The sequence below is a fragment of the Equus quagga genome, chromosome 4 (assembly GCF_021613505.1).
Source record: "Equus quagga isolate Etosha38 chromosome 4, UCLA_HA_Equagga_1.0, whole genome shotgun sequence".
In the NCBI taxonomy this organism is placed as follows: Eukaryota; Metazoa; Chordata; class Mammalia; order Perissodactyla; family Equidae; genus Equus; species Equus quagga.
In genome coordinates, this window is record NC_060270.1 from 75,209,963 (window position 1) to 75,224,349 (window position 14,387).

Below are 14,387 nucleotides of genomic sequence, written 5' to 3' on the forward strand. Positions count from 1 at the left end.
AACTATGACACGTTTTCAAGAGAAGTACAAATATTTCTTAGATAAACCATAGATGTGTGTGTGTGTGTGTGTGTGTGTGTGTGGAGAGAGAGAGAGAGAGAGAAGATTGAAAGACACATACATACAGAGAAAGACTAGAGACAAAATCAGAACCAGAAACAGATTCAGACCACGTCTCACATGGCTTCAGAAAAATTATCACGTGTTTTTGTGGACATCTTCAGCACATCCCTAAAGTAATAACAACGATACAATTCTTAAGGAAAATATTACCCTTAAATTATTTGTGTTGAATATTCTCTATTTGCCAGCTCCATTCTCCAACTTGCTTCCCAGCAGTTTCCGGAGGCTGGACTCTACAATGAGGCTGCCTTGCCTAAGGGAGGCCTCTGCAGGAACTCAGAGCTTGAGAGGAGTTTAAGGTATTTATTCCCAGGACCCTCTCCCTACTAGGGCATGGTTTGGAAGACTGAATTGCTCTACCAATGGACAGGTTGTCCTAGCCCATTCTGCTCTGCAGCTACAAGCCTCTTCAGGTTTTGTAAGTGAGCTTGCCTCTTGCTCCTTCAGTCCTGGGTCTGTAATAGCTTTCTGCTGTTGTAAATTCTATGTTGCTTTCCCATCCCTTGTGAGTGTACTCCTAATCCTGCCCACACCTGTGTTAATAGCCCTTTACATAATTGCATTTCAATTACCCCTTTGAGTGTATCATCTCTTTAATTTCCAGGACCCTGACCAATAAATTATGAAATATGATATGCTGTTTTAGATCTTAAGCATCTCTCTAACTATGGAGGGCACAACAGTTTTCCAGCAAATTTCCATACGGGTAAAGTACTAAGTATTAAATATCAGAGATATGAATGACCCTAAAAGAAAATCAAGGGAAAAAAAGAGTTTAACTTTCATCTGATGTGCAGCTATATGAATGCATCATTCTTTGATTCACGTCACGGCTATCTCTATGTTTTTCATGTTTGTATGTTCCTGGATCCATGCAAGTAATACCTGTGCTCAGAGCGGCTAAATGCGCATGATGTAAAGTTCACTAATTATCCTCCTTTTCTGTGAACCAAAGTAAACCTTTCACCAGGAACAGATGAGGAAGGAAATACATTTCTGTAAAACTGAAGCATTGGGAATATTTTAAAAAACTCGTTTTGAAGCAAATTTTGATCTTGAGTTTTCCAATAAAAAGAGTAAGTCAGACACTTTGGTGCATTTCACATACTACAGTTGGCACTTACATAAGACCGTGAGGCAGGAGAAGCAAAACCGTCATGTACATTGTGCAGGTGAAGTATTATATGACTCTCCTCAAATTGTGGACTAAGTTCATTGCTAAACCAACACATCCAAATTACATTTAGGGGCTTTTTCTTTATAGGATTCTCCCTCACTCTCAGTGGAACCCGTTATATTATTTTGTGTACTGAACTTCCAACGTTCAAGGGTATGTAATATCTTTTTCCAATGAGTGACTAATTTGACCATATGTACTTCAAATATTAAAGAGATATATACTCTATTAAGACTACAATAAATGACAATTGATTCTGTCTTTAGAAATTTTTGTTTTTGATGACACTCTACTATCTAGTGAACTCATTAGAAATCCATTTTGGTAACAAAATTAAGGGCAGGAATCACGACCTTCTATTAGAAAGAAACCCAGATATTGTAAAATTGACCTCCATTTCAAAAATTAAAAAAAATAACTGATAAAAATTAGAAAGTGTTATTTGAGGATTAGGGCATTCAGGACCAGCGAGAGGTAAAATGACTTGTCCAAGGTCACACGATGAAGTGGTGGTAGAGATATGACTCAAACATTCTAGACTAGTGCCCTTTCCTGTGAATTCTGAGCATGAAACAAATCGGAGAAAAAGATAAGAATTAACAATGACATAAAGGATCAATAGTGTCCATAATTGCTTTATTTGTGACTAAATCTTTCATGGCTGGTAGACCGAGTTCAGATACTGCATTACATATGTCAGTTCTGATAGACCTTAGGGTCTTCCAGCACAACATGATGAAATGTTCTGTAACCTGAAACTGGCTCTACCTCATTTTCTATCTCTGCTGCCAACTAATGCCGAGGTTCGATCTCAATCATTTTTCTTCTCTCTGAGCCTTATCTTTCCCATCAATAAAAAGAACAGTTTACAATAGGTAGTCACTATGGACTGTTCCAGTGTAAGCATTCCATATATTTTTATTACCTTCTCAAGAAGGAAAAAGTTCCACAAACTGCAGGCTGCAGTGTCTGTGAAAATCTCCCATTGTGATGAAAATTTCTCAAATTTATCAATGAAACAACATATGAGTTTCATTTCTGTTTGTATCAGTCACCTTGTGTTGATTGTTGACGTCGTCAAAACAAACTTGAGCTTAGCCCCGTATCATTCAATATAGCGTGAAACTATTTTCTTAAATTTGCCACCTATCCCATCTCGAGGACTGTTGTAAATTTTCAAAGGGATGCGATATTTGAAAGAATCACCCTTGAAGTTTGAGACCACTCTGGATTTTAAAATCCACATGACTTTTGGATTAGTTGTTTACTACTGGAGATTTTGCCAATATTAAAATTATGTTTCTGACATACAAAACGTGTTCCTTTTCTCCCCACTCAAATTTCTTAGATAAAAAGTCTTCTGTATGTAGGACAGTTTGAAACAAAATCTAATTAAATTTCCCTGCCTGGAGAAGTAAACTAGGGAATCATTGGCAAGCTGTGTGGGGAACGTTAGAAAAATTACACAAATTTTAGGAAGATTGTACTCTGTCAAAGAGAATCATTTAAAAAAATAGAATGACTATTTTCAGGCGGGAAATCCAATGGATAATTATTCTTTGCCTCAGTCTTTCTGTCACGTCTCCTGCCAAAGGTCCAATGCTCACTATCGGTATATTTAGTCATTTTGTGGTGCTGTGGATCACCTTGAAACTTTAAATGGTTCCTAGGAACAACAAGACACCAAGGAGGAGTTCATTTCTTCACTAACATAGGTAACCTCAGCTTTATTTTCAAGTGGATTTGTTGAGCTGATCACATCTCTCTCTAAATTGCAACAAAATGATAATTGGAGTTAAAATATTTATTTCCCATAAAAGTGAAATTGTAATTGCATACCTTGATTTAAAGCTGTCAGGTGGCATGAGTTCCAAAGTATGAGTCGGTCCATATAGGTTTACAACATATAATTTGATTGTTGGGTTCACTTGACCTGCCTTTGAGAAAATGAAAGTTGTAATGCAATGACATTAAGCATTAGAATCTATTGAGAAAAGAAGAAAATGCGTGTTGATTCTTTTACAATTTTGTGTTAGAATGGGGAAAAAAGTTTAATTTCTCTGAAGCAAAAATGACTCTAAATTCAACAACTTGATTGCTTTCAATTGTTTTTGTAGATTGCTGCTTCTCAAGCATTTTAGTCAGACAATTAAAGGTGATAGGAAATCATGATGACTTTATTCATTAGGCAGTGCTGCAGTGTTCTTTTCCTAGAATGACACTGACAGGACTGGCTTTACAAAACTACTAGCAGATCAAGCAGCTACTCGCATTAGAGGATGTAAAATGCAATGGAAATAAAGCTCGGCTAATTATAAAAAAAGAAGAAGAAATAAGAAAAAAAGATCTACCCAATTCAGGTGCCACATGCTTAAAATTTCACAATACCTAATCTACTTCTATTGCGTTAATCATCCCAGGTTTTCTTTTGAACTTGATGAATACTAGATAGGGTATAGGTGGCCCTTGAGAGGTGGCTGTGAAGTGGACCGCCCTCCCTGTTTCTGGCATGAAGAGTAGAAAGATCGTGGTACGAACATGTAATTTGAATTTAGCAAATCAAAATTTATGAAATAATAACTAGCCTGTATAGCAGTTAATATGCATATGGCTCATAGAATGCGTTAAAGGCATTACATGAACTATATTATTAAATGTTTCTACTACAGCCCTAAGATATAATTGTAACAATTTTTCAGATGAAAATGGAGAAGCTAAGCAAACTGTGCAAGGTGAAATGTCCAATAATTGAGGGATCCAGTGTTTAAACCCAGGATGCTCTTACCTGCTGTAGCTTTGCCTCAGTTCATTCCTAGACAATGAACTCCAAACTTTTTCTAAATATATGGTGACTGCTTAGTGGACAGAAACGGAAGCTTTCACAACACATCTCAAGCAGTTTGAATGAATGAATGAAGGAGAGAATGAATGTTTATGTGATAAGTGATTTACAGAACCAGTGGACTCCTTGCGGCCCAGTGTGTTTCTAAATAATACACTGATATCATTGTGGTGTGGCTGATGCCATAAGAGAAGACTATACAAGATATACAAAGAAGGACAAGGAAATTAAAAGTGAGTTGAATTAAAAGACCTGAAAAAAATCTAGAGAATGATAAAACTGATTTAAAAATGAAAAAGATTCATGTTTAAGGAATTGGCATCCATAAAAGCCAGAGTTAAATCAGAACCAGAAGCAACATCATAAACTCCATCAATAGTCAGTAACAGCTCCTCATGAACTATTTTGTTAAGTTATTAAAAATGACTAGCACAGAGAGGAGGGTAGAGGGATGAATGGGCAGAGCACAGAGGATTTTTAAGACTGTGAAAAATACTCTAAATGTACTATAATGATGGATACACGTCATTATACATTTTCCCAAACCCATATAATGTACATCAAGCATGAACTATAGTGCAAACTATGGACTTCGGATGATTATGACATGTCAATGTACGTTTATCAATTGTAACAAACGTACGATTCTGGTAGAAGATGTTGATGATGGGGGAGGCTATGCACGTGTGGGGGTAAGGGGCATGGGGGAAATCTCTGTACTTTATTCTGTTTTTCTGTGAACCTTAAACTGCTTTAAAAAATAAAGCCAATAAAAAAATGACTAGCACATCTGTGGAAGTACATCATCCATAGTTAGAAATTTTGAGCCAAAGAAAGGAGTCAGACAGGTTTTCACTACGGAAATGCAATGGCTATTAAGAGAGATTATGAAAGTGGTTCACAGAGTAAGGCTTCCTGGAAGATAAGCTATGGGCTTGCCTCACAGAAAGGGCTCTGGTGTCAGATTTTGTAAAGCTTTTCATTGCTCTAAAACCCTCAAGTGCCTGAGCACATTTGTCTCGGGCAATTTAGCCTTCTACTGCACATAGGCGCTGCCTTTCACAGCACTCGTTTTAATTTAATTGCCGTGTTCCACCCTGAAAATATTGGCTTTATCCATATTTTTTTGGTCTAACCATTTCTCTAGCTTGATCAGGTATGTTACACTTTAGAGCTGGGACGTACTAATTAGTACTGCCGTTCAAAGCATTGTTCTTTGAGGAGCGGCATCATTTGGAACCTCAGAAACATAAATTCATGGGCCCCACTCAGACCTAATATCAGCTTCAGAATCACTCTGGGTGTGGGCCTAAGAATCCGTGTTTTAACAAGATTCCCAGGTAACTATCAATAGTATCCAAATTTTGATAAAACTCTTATATATATATATATATATATATTTATAGTATGCTCAGTGGTTATCAAAGGTTAACAGCTCAGTGGTTATCAGCCAGCACCAGAATCTCCCAGCAGGCCTGGAGGGCTTTTTTTCTACTGATTGCTGAGGCCCACCTTCAGCTTTCCTAACATCTTTGTGGGACATGAGAATTTGTGTTTCTAATAATTTCCCGGATGAGGCTGACACCACTGGTAAAAGGACCACATTTTGAGACCTGGTTTAGCTTAATCTGTGACTCAGAGAAACCTCGGTTCAAAAAATTTTAACCATTATTTACTGGATATAAACCATAGACAGGATGCTAAGGATCCTCAAGTATTATTTTCTTTCATCACCAAAAATGAGACAACACTTCTCTGAGAGGATGTCACCAGTCAGAAATTTTGAGCCAAAGTAGGCTTCCTTTTTGTAGATAAAAATATCCCATAGTTTTATGTGAAGAAAAAGATGATCTATAAAAGTGACTTTTTTCACATCCTTTGCACTGTAAGTTTATCTGTGTACAAGGCCACTGACATCTGAATTAGCTTCTATAAGGAAATAAATTAAAAGTTGCGCACACATGTGGTCAATTTTAGACAAAAAACCAACATCAGGCCGTTTCCAAAATTCAGCTGTCCAGCCTTCTATCATCTCAATTAGATTTTTATCTTTCCATGGAGGTTTGACATTAAGTGCATTTTTCAAGTTCATTTGTTCCTTGTAATATTTGAATCATTTCAGTAGTTTGCAAATTAGACGAGTTCATCTATTTGCCTTTTCAGTCACTTTTGCCACAAAGACTGCAATTCCACAAACTCTTTCCTCTATGATTCTGAAACACAAGCCTCCAATAATAATTAACCTTATTTTACTGGCAACTAAATTGTCATTAAGTGAGATAACGTTTTAATTAAGAAGATTAACCTGAGGTTAGTGAGTTGGAACTGTGTATCTCTTTTGTGCTGAATTGCTAATGATAGGGCATTTTGTGAGTTCTGAATCACGCTGAATTAAGTAAAATACAAATATATTTGTTGTAAGTCTTTCATTAGTAAATATGACCACATTGGGTATTTGCTGCACTCATTTTAATCTAGTTTAATTTGAAGCACAATTTAGAGTGAACTCTATGCATTACTTCCATGTCTAAAGTACTACTTTTCAAAAGTTTATTGCATAAGTAAGAACAAATCAAAATAATCCATTTGTTAGTAGAACAAACATTTTTTTAAAAACAGAGTAGAAAATAATGAGACTTTGAAAATAATCTATCCAAAATGATACTGAAATTTATTCTAGGAACAAGGACCAAAACCCAGAGCTAGTTTTTTTCTTTCTTTTTTTTTTTTTTGAGGAAGATTAGCCCCTGAGCTAACATCTGCCACCAATCCTCCTCTTTTTGCTGAGGAAGACTGGTCCTGAGCTAATATCCATGCCCATCTTCCTCTACTTTATGTATGGGACACCTGCCACAGCATGGCTTGATAAGCCACGTGTAGGTCCGCATCCGGGATCCAAACTGGCGAACCCTCGGCCGCCAAAGCAGAATGTGCGGACTTAACTGCTGCACCACTGAGCTGGCTCCGTACACCTAGTTTTTTTGAGTCCTGTTGTGTTAAGCACTGGGAAGGTATTCCTACTGAAAACCACCTGAGGACTTGGGATTCTTTCTCTCAGCTTTGGCCACTAGAATATCTGTCCTTTTTTTATTTTTAATACTCCTCAATAGTAGTCATTAACACACACTAAGCACTTTCATTATGTATTACATACATCAGGTATTACATGTATACATATATATATATATATGTATATACACACATGTATCTACATAAATGGCAGCTGCGAGGCTGTCCAAGTACACTACTCATACATGGCTAAGTCATTCTCAGTAAATGGAGCAAACCGAGTTCACACGTATTTATCAACTTGACGAAGAGAGATTTTCATTCTAGCTTCGTCTTCTGAGTTACAAGTTAACCTCTGGTAGTTTTACAGAAAGGGACAGAATAAATAAATTTGAGTTATTTCTCTCTTCTCAAAATAACTGTGACTTTTATAAAAGAACTTCTTAGCCTTTTAGAAGCTCAGTTTGTCCATTGTAAAATAAAGGCAATTGTGGAGAGGACTGAACCGGAAAGAAAAGAAGTGAGAAGTGTCTCGGAAAACGTAAAGCATATTATTAACAAACATAATTTATACAATTAGTAAACAAATACTATTATTATTTTATACCTAGCTTTACTATTGAGAAATATTAATTAATTAATAACATTAAACAATAACCAAGTGTCTAGGTTTGTCAACCCAGTTTCTTCTCAATTACTGCTGACATTTTTAAATTTTCTCAGATCCTTCTATTTGTCCATTTGTTTGAGTCAGTCTTGTTAAAATTATGAGGGCTAGAGGTGCCCAAGTTCAAGTGCCAAGGGTCCATAACTGAGAAGGCAACTTGAAGATGCAGCTATTATGGATGGCTTTTATGTGGGGATCCTAAAACTCCCACTCCTCTTGGGAAATGAGTTACAAAATGTTGTCCCTTCCCTTGGGCTGATTTTATTTCCTTTGTGCAGTGCACCGGCTGAACATTTGGGCTTGAATTCCTTGCCTATTGACATGTGTCTTCCACAATATGCCACTAGTTCTTCATTTTGTATTTAAATTGTCAAGTGAACTGACATTATAATAAATAAGTCAAATAATGATAATTAATATATTTGAGAAGTCTTTTCAGTTTTTCTCTGAAAAAAATAGGTTCAGGTATGCGACACAGTCACAAAGTATCATCCATAAAATATGGCTAAATCTATAATTGGAGAAGTCATAAGTACTTTCTTGGAGCACAATAAAAATCTCTTGATGAATATGATTATTTTTTTGCTAGGTCAAATTGCCATTTCTTCCTGAAGAGCACTGAGTATATATATGCCTTCTAATCTATGTCCAGAGAAGACCTTGGAAATAATATTTCAAAATCACAGAATCAAATTCCTCTCAATTTGTCCACTTCTTTGCCCAGTTAACATAAGGCACAAATTGAAGGGTATAAAACCTAGCATGCTTGGTAAACACATAGTGCAACTCACTGAAGGAAAGGCATCAAAGCAGCTTTTAAATGAAATCAGCAGCCATCTCTTACATAATAGGAGCTAAATGCACAAAGTGGAATTGAAGAAGTTTTCTATAAGATATCTTTACAAGACTAACGCACAGGGGGCCTCACTCAACACGAGCTTTTTTCTTTGCTATGTAAACATGGGGAAAATAAATTTTAAAAAAGAGACCTTAAGCAATTAAAAATGGCATACAATAGAAAAGCCAGTACACTGCAGATGTTTTTGCAACCTGCTCCCAGAGGGCTCACCCAGCATTTGAAGATAGTTTTGCTGTCTGGGCAGGATTTCCATATTTGCTTCACTCAATAAAATAATTCTATGGATTCTAGGTACGCCTGGCTGAGGTTATTCTCCAGCATTTTATAAAGTATGTATAGTATAATGTTCCAGAGTATGCTCTGCCAAAATAATATTGATGTTAATACTAATACCAATAAATTTTTTAGGCTTAGTATATTCTATATTGGTGGTTCTTTATTAGTCTATTCTTTATTGAGATTCTTTATGCTAAATCTATTCCTTATTGTAGATTCTTTATGCTTACTTTATTTTTATAAGAGATTTATAAAACACATTAACATATAGTATATTAAGTGCTCTAAAAAGATCACCTAAAAGAAGTTAGATTTTTTTTAACTAAGAACTTCCAACTTATTTGACCATGGCACTTTTTGCTCCTTTATAGCACCTATTAACTCATAGACCATGACTTAGGGAAACCCTTGACCTGGTATCAATGATGCCCCTCATCTCTTCTTCCCCTCTTTTCAACTGGGAAAGTGGGCATAAACAAAATGAGAGCATCAAATGGAAAAAAATACTGCAAAAGCGAAAGTTGCCACATCCCTGAATCACCTTTATCTCTTCCTACCCAAGCACCATGTAGAGACCACTGCAAGCTCTAAAATGATGAGTCTGCCGACAAGGAAGGTGAGCTTCTTTTTTTCTCCAAAGACAACTTGTTCATAATACTATCAATCAAGTCACTGGTGCACAGAGAGAGGGAACAAAGTAGCACTCCCACATTACTTACCTTAGGGTATGGATATTGCTTTCCTTTGGGATACAATGCTCCAGTAAACCGAGGGATAACCATGTTAGGCACCAACGAGTCATTTATCATCAGGAAGGCAAGCCTTTCTCCATCTGGTGACCACCAGTGGGCGATGTGAGAATGTAGAAGTTCCTCTAGAATAAACGAGTGTTATTTGAAACCAACTGTAGAGCTGTGGGTTCAGTCACCCACAAACATCTGTCCTTGAAATCTCCATTGTACATACATATTTTCTATACAGTGCATTGGATTTTATCAAATTCATGGATAATTCTCTGAGTTACCCTTTTAATGCCAGGAAAAGCAGATGCAAAGGAAGGAAAGAATGAAGCAAGGAAATCAAGGTTTCATGGACTGTCGTCAATGTGAACAGAGATGAAAATACTACCAGAGTAAAAAGAATAAGAACATTAATTGAATACTGAAACATGACATAAAACCATATTCATGTCACCATTCATTCATATTTGCATTCAATCATATTTCCATCCTCTTATCGTCAAACAAGCTGAATATCCACTAGATTCATTAAATTATTTTAAGCTCTATGAAAATAGAATAAGAAATATACTGGGCCAGCCCTGTGGCCTAGTGGTTAAGTTCAGCACACTCTGCTTTGGTGACTTAGGTTTGGTTCCCGGGCATGGGCCTACACCACTTGGTGGCCATGCTGTGGTGGTGACCCACATACAAAATAGAGGAAGATTGGTGATGTATGTCAGCTCAGGGAGAATCTTCCTCAAGCAAAAAAATAGCAAAAAAAAGAGGAAGATTGGCAACAGATGTTAGCTCAAGGTGAATCTTCTTCAGCAAAAATATATATATATATATACATACACTAGATATCTTTCATGTGACTCCACATACACTATCCATTTTTCTACAACTGCTTTCTAGCCCAGAAAATTAACTGGCATGAACTACATCAAAAGGGCTCCTGTGTCCTCTAAAACATGACCATTATGGGACTTTGGAAAGAGACTTGAAGGAGGAGAGTAAAGTCAGAGTACTTATTCCCTTGGTTCTATCCTAAAATATCACTTCAGGCTTGCTGTGTGCTTTAAATGATGTCACTACCCCTGTCACTGCAGCCTCCTCTACACAATTTTCTCCTTTTTTGTCTGGTAAGGGCTCATCACCTTGATCACAGGATAGTAATAGCTTTGCTGCTACTAGTCTAGATTATAGCTCTGTATCTTAGGGTTCCCCTATACCTTTACTTTCGTAGATAGTCCCTTTGTAAATAAATCCTCTTCAAATTATTGATTGTGCCAACTCTGTAGTTTTGGGAGTCTGACTGATACAGTGATTAATATCAGCAGTAGACTCAGAAAAGAGATCTTCAAAATACAATTTTGTGATTAGGTTAGTAATATATCCATATCTATACCTACATCCATATCTATATCTATATCTATTCCTGTACAATCTCTGATGAAATAATAAACCTTTCAAGGGGGAAACTGGAGCATAGATAATACACAGCAAGGGATGGAATCATGAGAAATCAATTGCCACTGGTGATGACATAGCATGAAATGCAGATAGAGAGAAAAAGTGTTGGGAGGACAAGTGGTTGTGGCACTTAGTTGCTACAACAATGGCAACTGTAAAGATTGTAAAGTGAAGTGCCCATGGTTCTTATGACAACTCAGAGAGATTACACAGGAATAAACAGAAATTGAAACCATGGCCACAAAATAAGAAATATAGAAAAGGCTACCACGGCATCTTTGAAGGAGTCCCTCTTTTCTCTAGTTGCAGGACAGATACGGCTGAGTCCAAGAGAACATAGACAGGGTTGCAGAGCTGCAACACAAATTACGGGCTCAACTCCACCTGTTTTTAAAGCTAAGTTAGACATATTGGTGGAGAAGTACTGAAACCCTAACACAAAGGATAAGGATGCCTGGGTAAATATGTGCAGTATTCTTATGCTTTCTGGACCAGTCTCATAAATAACACATTATAAAGTGGAACATTTCTATGTGTATCTAATCTTATGGCTGAAGATTTTTGAACCTCAAGATTCCCACAAGTCTTCTTACTGACAGAAGCAACGTTTAACAAAAGGAGCTAGCTTTCCTCTGCATAAAGGCAGAGTGTAAGATGAATTCCTGTAAAATGTAAGTCTGCATCCCTAAGGAAGAGTTTAGAATCTAGTAGTCTGGGATACGTTGGGGTATTTATTCTAAAGTGAGAGAAAATTTGTTGTGACTATACTTACATAAAAGTAAAGAGAGACTGGATTCTTTGGATTTTGAAGCATGACAGAAACCACATTCACATGTGCTACCTTGTTCTATTTCCCAGGTAACCTGTAAAGCTGCCAGCTCTGAGTAGACCCTGAGAAGGAGAGGGTTATGCAGCAGATCAAAGCCATGGTACAGCCTTCCCTACCATCTCTTTCTTGTGACCCAGCAGATACATTGGTAATGTAAGTGTCCATGGCCAAATGCTGTGTGGAGCTTCTGACACTCACCATATGACAATCAAAGCAAAAGCATTGCAAGCTTTAGAGAAAGGCCATTTCTGCCTGTGATGATAAATATTCTCTGCTTCAAAAGCAGCTCTCTACTGGGCTCTGGTACAAACAATTAGCCTGACTATGGGATACCAAGTGGCTATGCAACTCAAACTGTCCATCATGAAATGATCGTTATCTGATTTATTGACCATAAAACTAAACACATACAGCAAGATTCCACTATAACATAGAACTGGTATATATGGGATGGGGCCAGAACACATAGTGAACTTCCCAAAGTATTGCACCCTCTGATTTATCCTCTCTCCTTTATCTCACATCTATGCTTCAAGATGTGTTTTTTAACACAAGTTGGCAGAGGAAGAATAAATGCAGGCCTGGTTTATGGACAGGTTTGCATGATATACTTGAACATGCTGGAACTGGATAGTCTCTGTACTACAATCTGACTTGGGAGCGGCATTAAAAGACTACAATAAACGTAAATTTTCCAAGTTGGCAGAATTTTGAGCAAGATACTTAGTTCTCCACTTCTCGTGGAAAAACACTTGGCTTGAAGCATGGATTCATCCTGACTCATGCACAGTAACTAATAAATGGCCACCTGATCAGCGATATGGGAAGAGTAAAATTAGAAGATTAGTGACAAGGAAGTTTAAGGAAAGAGAAGTGCATGGACTTATCAGAGGGGGTAAAAATGTGAAGATATTAATGTCCTACTTAGTTTCCACCAGAGCACATCTATAGCAGAGGAGGCTCTCAATAATTAGATGGATACCATGACCACTGAGTACATGGCAATTTGCTTCTAGCTCCCACGATTACCTGCTAATAATAGTAGTTGTCACTAAACTCTTCATATGGCATTATTTCCCAGCAGGACCAGCTGATTACCTGTTGGCAGGTGAATTACATGGGAACCCTTCCATCAAAAAAGGGTAGAATTTTGTCATTACAGAGGTAGACACACATTCTAGTTATGGATATGTCTTTTCTGCTTGCAAACTTATCAGCATGCTGTTCATGGACTTACAGAATAACTTATATATTACTATGATAACTCACACTATTTCACCTCCAAGCAGGAAATACATTGCAGCAAAAAAAAGGGGGGTGGCAATGGGCTCAGACCCATGGAATTCTGGAATTCACTGGTCTCATCATATTCCCCAGGTAGCTGGCTTGACAGAAGAGTGAAATAGCCTGCTCTATCTCACTTTCAGCACTGTTTGTTTGACAACAACCTTGAAGTTGGGATGTCATCCTATAGCGTGCATGTGTCCTTCCTGTATAGCTAGGAAGCACAAATCTAGGAACAAAGGAATAGAACTTCTCTTTCACTATCACACCTATAACTCACTGGACACATTTTCTTTCTTGTCCTCATGATAATGAGCTCGGTGGGTTTAGAAGTCCTAACACCTAAGGAAGCATTGCCTTCAGCAGGGTATATGGTCATAACTCTATTTCTCTGAATTGGAAGCTGAAATTTCCCCATGACCATTTTGGGCTCAACATGACTAGGAAAAAAACCCTGAGAAAACATAGTTGCTGTGCTGGATCTGATGATAAATCTCATCTTCCAGGAAGAAAATATATCCTTACTATACAAAGGATGTCAGGGAATAATATATTTGGAACTCAGCAGATTCACAAATACTGCTTTGTACAATTCCATCTCATTTTCCAATTCCATATTTCTACATTCCAATTTCAATTTCAATGAGAAATTGAAATTGTAGCAATATAATTAAGGAAAAGAAGCAAAGGAATAAGATTTGGCAGGAATTAAGTTTGGGGTTGATCTAGAAGGTAAATAACCTGTGCAGTCAAACAGCTGGCAGAAGGTAAAGGGAAAAAGGAATGAGCAGTTGACGAACGGAGCTATGATTACCAATTGAGGCCACATGATAAATTTATTTCTTCTCTTAATGGGGTCATTTTCCCCAAAACCTTATATGAAAAACACAAGGGTTGGCTGTAGTTATAAATTTCAGACAGGTATATAACTATACTAATTCCACTCTACAGTAAAACAGTAGCAGATGGGACTTTGTCTGCTCTTTTGGGAAGACAAACTTTTATTTGAGTTATAAGAATACACCCACGGCCTCTGAGTTTTTGTTGGCTATGGCCATTATGAAACTAGATAAACGAAGAGAAGAGAGATAGTCAGCAGTATTTATTTTATTATTTCCTACTCATT

At 37.2% G+C, this 14,387-nt stretch overlaps 1 protein-coding gene across 1 annotated transcript in view; it reads right to left on the reverse strand.

Moving 5' to 3' along the window:
* The window catches only part of DPP10 (dipeptidyl peptidase like 10), a 610,898-nt gene that overhangs the window by 92,972 nt on the left and 503,539 nt on the right, over positions 1-14,387 (reverse strand). Inside the window, exons 9-10 of the mRNA XM_046659152.1 lie at positions 9,673-9,827; positions 3,140-3,237 (exon numbers count right to left, since the gene is read on the reverse strand). Coding sequence (XP_046515108.1) covers positions 3,140-3,237; positions 9,673-9,827 — 253 coding nt within the window. The remainder of the gene's footprint in view (positions 1-3,139; positions 3,238-9,672; positions 9,828-14,387) is intronic.